Below are 6,157 nucleotides of genomic sequence, written 5' to 3' on the forward strand. Positions count from 1 at the left end.
TGTGTGTGTGTGTGTGTGTGTGTGTGTGTACCTTTTCTCTCTTTAGCCCCTTTCCCTGGATTTTTGGGTGTCTAGGGCTTTAGCTGTGCTGATGGCATGGCTGTTCACCTTCTGGACAAATGGGTAGCTGGAACTTACCTGGCATTAGGAGAAATGCAGACAAGTGGTTTAAAGGAGTCCTGTAGGTACACCTCTGAGGGGAAAAAAACAAGATTTTCACACACAAAATACCACCATGGAAAACCGTTTCCCATGCACCCTCCATCCCTCCATCCTTTTACAACCTCTAATCCTCTACATACCTCTCCAAGTTTCTATCTTGTGTTCTTCTAGCTCATAGATCTGCACCTAGAAGCAGAAGCAACAGAATTTGAGGCCTCATCTCCCTGCTGCATTAACTTCTTGTGGCTTGCTTGGAGGAAAGGAAATGAGAATGAGGGACTTTGGGCAGGGAAAGTGGTTTTGGTCACTGGGTTAGGGTTCCTTACCAAGGCTGATTTATAGTAGCGGTGCAGGATATTGATGAAATCAGTGATGGTCAGCATGCCTAGAGGCCAAGACAAGAGCCCTCAACACTGCCCAAAGCTTCTCTCCCTGCCCAGCACAAGATGCCAAGAATATTGTATTCCAGAAACTTTTTCTTACCCACAAAACTTTGCTTCTTACTGTCCCACAAAGGGGCAGCTCGTACACCATTAGTCACCAAGGCAAAGAAAGCTTTCTTCACCTGTAGCCAAAATAATAATAATCACAAACGGAAATTCACAGAGGGCAGGACTTTAAAAGAATAGGGGTTGGGTATGTTGGGGAAAATATGAGACTAACCCCATAAAAGGATAAGAATATTACTCATGGGATGAGACAGGATAAGCGGTATTATACCAGAGAGTCCAAAGAAGGGGTAAGGGAAAAGAGGAGTTCACCCACCTGCAGGGAAGTATCAAATACAACCAATTTGGAGCTTGTGGGAATCAGGTCATAGCAGCGATGAGACTTCATGAAGGAAGTATACACGCTATTGTTGGATTCTGGGGTTTCTGCATAGGGTGGGATAGTTAGTAGCTTCCTTCCATGAAACAACTCCCAATCAAAAGAGGCAGAAAACAAAACAGTATTGTAATTTATAAAATATTTAGAGCATGGTTTTTTTAAATAAGTTCCCCTATTGTATTTGTTCTTCCTGTTCCCACAAAACCAGGATAAATCCCTTAGAAACCATTTCATCCAACTTCTGCCTCCAGGTAGGACAATATCTATTGGCTCCTTAGGCAAATGATGGCTGACTAAAACAGAAAGTCTATAATATTTCTCATTAGCCTGTCTTAGTCTAAAAGCTTTTCCTCATCTTAAACCAGTTTCTCCTTTCATATATTTAGCCCATTTTCACTTGTTCTCTATTCTCAATAAAGATGAAAAACTAACTAAGCTTCTTAAAATTCTTCTAAGATCTGCAGATGTTAAAGCCATGGTCCAAGCTGGGCTGTTTCTGATCAACACTAAGTTGGAGCCACGTGCTCAATCAACCTGGCCCCAAACACCCTAAAAGTCCATTCTGGGACCACCCTGTGAATCAGAACTCATTCCACCTACTCTAGACAAATGAGAGATCTGGCTGATGTTTTATCTTTTGCGGTGTGATGGATCGCATTTATACAGCCTTTCTTGCCATGGTCTTGTAATTCCCAACAAGTGACTGGGTGGGATTATGCAAATAAGGTGCTTGTGGCCCACCAAGAGGATTCAACAGCTTGCTAATAATGCAAATAAGGTGTATGGTACCCTCGTGGGGGTGGGACCATACAAATGAGGTGTATGGAACCCTAACGAGGGGACTGGTCAGTTCTGCCATTCTGCTAGGCTTAACGGGAGACACGGAGAGAGAGAGAGAGAGGAGCTATAACACAGAAGAGTGTGAGAGATGGCCACGTAGCAGTAGCAAGAGTGACAGTGGCCTAAGATGGCAGGAACCAAGAGACCAGCGCAAGACAGCTGCAGTGGGGCTTGCCGACTCACAGAGCTAGGAGCTTTGTAACACTTGCCGGAGCAGGGCAGATGCAAGGCCTGCCTGCAGGCATGGCTGAGAAGCTGTCCTGATCAAAGAACTGTATCATGAGTTGTTTCTGGTCCCAAGTTGTACCCTGTTACTTCCTTAATGAATCTCCTATCTGTAACTATGGTCTGTGAGTTCTGGGTGGCCATTGCAATGAATTATTGAACCCAGGAGAGAAGCAGACAGTGCTGTGGTAGGGATGGCTGGTGTCAGAACTGGTAAAAAGGTTGGAGGGTGGAGGTATGTCTGTATGACTGACCTCTGCCTCACAGGAATCAGCTTTGGGCTGTTGATGCTAGTAATGATTCTGTCTCCTTTCCCTTGTGAAGTTAGAGGAAGTCAGATGCCTCCTCCACACCATTTTTACAGTTGGCATCAGAAGCAGGATTCACTGCAATAGCTACAGACTCATGGAAGCATGGAACTTTGTAAAAGAAAGAATGAAGGGGTGTAGGAACTGAAACTTTTGATTCTTAGTTACTTTGTTGTTACCTGTAATGACTGAAAGGGAAGTAAGAAATGTTATTCTGCTGCTGAGGGGAGGAAAGTCACATCTGGAGTGGCTCAGGGCAAGGGTTAAATGGGATGATTGATAGGGGGCCAGGGTCTTCTGGTTCCATCCAGCCAGAGGCCCAAGGCCATATGCATATGAATGGGAAGATAGTTAAGGTGTGGAGAAGAGAAGATGAAACTTGGAATGTTTAAAAAGGGCTTATGTATTTATGCGAACGTACTCTGGATAGTGAACGTCTCTCCTACCTAGTGTTGTAAAAAGGAGCCCTGGTAGCGCAATGGTTGAAAGCTCAGCTGCTAACTAAAAAGGTGGGAAGTTCGAATCCTAAAACAAATCTAAATGTATGATGGAAATGAAAATTGAGTATTACAGATTACAGAAAGCATGTTACCTCCACCTTCAGCCAATACTTGATTGGATATGCTGTAAGGGGAACTAGGATTTGCCTGAAAGAAACACAGGCTGGGAGGCAGGGTCAAGATGGCTGAGTAGTCAGTTGCTTCCAGTGGTCCTTCTTACAACAAAGACCCGAAAAAACAAGTGAATCGATTATATATGACAATCTAGGAGCCCTGAACATCAAAGGCAAAGTTGAGGAACTGGACTGAGTGGCAGTGGGAGGGAGAGATGGTGCGGAAGCAGCGAGGAGTTGCCAGACCTGACCCAGTGGTAGCCAGAGCCCTTTAGGCTGAATCAGCTCATGGTGCGTGGTGAGGCAAGCAGCAGCGCTTGGGAGGCGTTTTCCACATCAGGAGAGACCCACTGGCAGAGAGTCTACTCGGCCATCCAGAACCAGTGGGAAGCAGCCCTCAACTGGTGCAAGATTAAGTACTTGCGTCTGGCCTACTGCGCGGATCAAAACCACCCCTCTTTGGGAAAAACCTCTCTCCCATTTACCTCCCCACTCCCTGCTCTGCACTGGGTCCAGGACGGCTTCAGTGACTGCCGAGTCCCCTGGGATGGAAGTAGGACCTGTCACAGGCCCTGAGCTATTCTCCCGGCCTTGGAGAGGGAACAAATTAACAAACTGGTGAAAAAATAATCTGCCAGCTCCCCTAAGCCAGGAACTCAGGGTAGGCACAGCTCCTTTGCCTAGGCAAAGGCATAAGGGGTCCACAGACTTTGAGTGTCTTTCCTCCTGCATGGATTTGTGTCTGCCCATTTCAACAGCGTAGGCCCTCATTACCACAGTACAACAGGGTATATACCTGAAGTCTGACTTCAACTGTTTCAGCTGTGAAGTGGCAGGTTCATTACATCTGACACGGCTCTGCCCATTAAGCAGGGTCTTCACCTACACACATCAGGGGCCTGAGGACTGGTGGCTCCACCACGCCACTAGCCACCTGCGACAGGGGCCCAAGAATAAGAGGTACCCCCCAGTCCTTACAGCCAACAGCAACAGGTGCTCATAGTCTGGCTGCAAAACCCATCCACCTATGCATTCTAGAGAACAGGGGCATGCTTTCTTCCTGGACACTTGGGGGTGGCCGTCAGCCCCCAGCCTTGCTCAGCACGTGCCCCCCTGCTGCAGCCTGGATGCCTGTGCCTATACCAATCACCCATGCCTGTCTAGGAGTGTACGTGAGAGTCTGCACCACACACTTAGTGGCCGACTACCTGGACATCTGAGCTGAATCCATACAGGAGGAGTGGGTGGACTCCTGGGCTCACGCAGGTCTGGCCACCTGGTGACAGGACGTTGGAGCTTCAGGGGTGCAGGTGGTCAGGCTAGCTCACATGAGCAGCCTATTTGGGCATATCAAAACAAAACAAAACAAGAAGCTAAGATACAGTAAGCAAGCATAAAATAAATAAATACAATAACTTATTGATGGCTTGGAGACAAGAGTCAATATCAAATCCCAAAAAGAGGCAGACCATGATGGCTTCAGCAAGCTCCCAAAATAAAGAATCAAGAAGTTTTTTGGAGGAAGAGAATTTCTTGGAATTACCAGAGGCAGAATACAAAAGATTAATATACAGAACTCTTCAAGAGATCTGGAGGGAAATTACGAAAAATGCAGACCACCTAATAGAGGAACTTAAGAAGATTAGACAAGAGCATAATGACTAATTTAAGAGGCTGCAAGAATCCATAGAGAGACAGCAATCAGAACTCCAGGAGATTAACAATAAAATTTCAGAATTAGACAACTCAGTAGAAAGTCATAGGAACCCAAGGTTGAGAAAGGACAGTGTAGACATGTCATAGGGTTGTTAACCATTGTCATAGGGCAATATGTGCACTAACTGTTTAAGGAGAAACTATTCTGTTCCATAAACCTTCATCTAAAATACAAACAAAAAAAAGAATTATCTACGTGAGATCTAACTGACAACAGCAATTCAAAAGGTTTGATGGGAAGCCCAGGGGGCAGTGACGTGATGGAATAACTTGGAAAAGGATAGTGAGAATAGCAGCACAACTGAAAGAATGTAATCGATATCACTGAATTGTACATATAGAAATTTTTGAAATGGTGTATCTTTGGCTATGTATATTTTCACCAAGAAAGAAAAAAGGTCCTCCAAGGTCGAGGAGGGAGAGTGTTGACATGTTGTGGGGTTGTTAACCAATGTCATAAAACAATATGCATACTGACTGTGTAATGAGAAACTATTTGTTCTGTAAACCTGCACCTAAAGTACAATAAAAAAAAAAATTAAAAAAAAAGTTATAGGAGCAGAACTGAGGCAATGGAAGTCAGAATTAGCAAGACTGAAGATAAAGCACTTGACACCAACTTATTTAAGGTAAAATCAGATAAAAGAATTTAAAAAATGACAAAACTCTAAGAATTATGTGGGACTCTATCAAGAGGAATAACCTACAAGTGACTGGAGTACCAGAACAGGGGAGGATTAACAGAAAATACAGAGAGAACTGCTGAAGATTTGTTGGCAGAAAACTTCCCTGATATCATGAAAGATGAGAAGATATCTATCCAAGATTCTCATCAAATCCCACATAAGGTAGATCCTAAAAGAAAGTCCCTAAGACATATTATAATCAAACTTGCCAAAACCAAAGATAAAGAGAGAATTTTAAGAGTGGCTAGGGATAAACGAAAAGTCATCTACAAAGACAGTCAATAAGAATAAGCTCAGACTACTCAGCAGAAACCATGTAAGCAAGAACGCTACGGGATAACATATATAAAGCCTTGAAGGAAAAAAAACTGCCAGCTAAGAATTATATATCCAGTAAAACTGTCTCTCAAATATGATGGTGAAATCAGGGCATTTCCAGATAAACAGAAATTTAGGAAATTTGCAAAAACCAAACCAAAATTACAATTAATACTAAAGGGAGTCTTGTAGTTAGAAAAGCAATAACATCAGATAACAACCCAAGACTAGAACACTGGGCAAAGCAACCAGATATCAACTCAGATAGGGAAGTCACGAAAATAAATCAAAGCTAAAACACTGAAAATAGGGAAACAGATGTCAATATGTAAAAGACGACAACATTAAAATAAAAAAAGAGGGACTTAAAAAATGTAGACAGATTTTTCACATGGAAAGGAAGTCAAGGTGATACAAAGAAATAAAAGACTGGTTTAAACTTAGAAAAATAGGGGTAAATA

At 43.5% G+C, this 6,157-nt stretch overlaps 1 protein-coding gene across 2 annotated transcripts in view; it reads right to left on the reverse strand.

The window, feature by feature from the left end:
- The window catches only part of PRKAG1 (protein kinase AMP-activated non-catalytic subunit gamma 1), a 26,220-nt gene that overhangs the window by 2,182 nt on the left and 17,881 nt on the right, over positions 1-6,157 (reverse strand). Inside the window, exons 3-7 of one of the 2 annotated variants that reach the window (XM_023742374.1) lie at positions 928-1,080; positions 646-727; positions 489-547; positions 303-348; positions 139-193 (exon numbers count right to left, since the gene is read on the reverse strand). In XM_023742374.1, coding sequence (XP_023598142.1) covers positions 139-193; positions 303-348; positions 489-547; positions 646-727; positions 928-999 — 314 coding nt within the window. In that variant the 5' untranslated portion in view covers positions 1,000-1,080. The remainder of the gene's footprint in view (positions 1-138; positions 194-302; positions 349-488; positions 548-645; positions 728-927; positions 1,081-6,157) is intronic. The other variant, XM_004388285.1, reaches the window with a different exon arrangement.

The sequence above is a fragment of the Trichechus manatus genome, unplaced genomic scaffold (assembly GCF_000243295.1).
Source record: "Trichechus manatus latirostris isolate Lorelei unplaced genomic scaffold, TriManLat1.0 scaffold00209, whole genome shotgun sequence".
Classification (NCBI taxonomy): domain Eukaryota; kingdom Metazoa; phylum Chordata; class Mammalia; order Sirenia; family Trichechidae; genus Trichechus; species Trichechus manatus.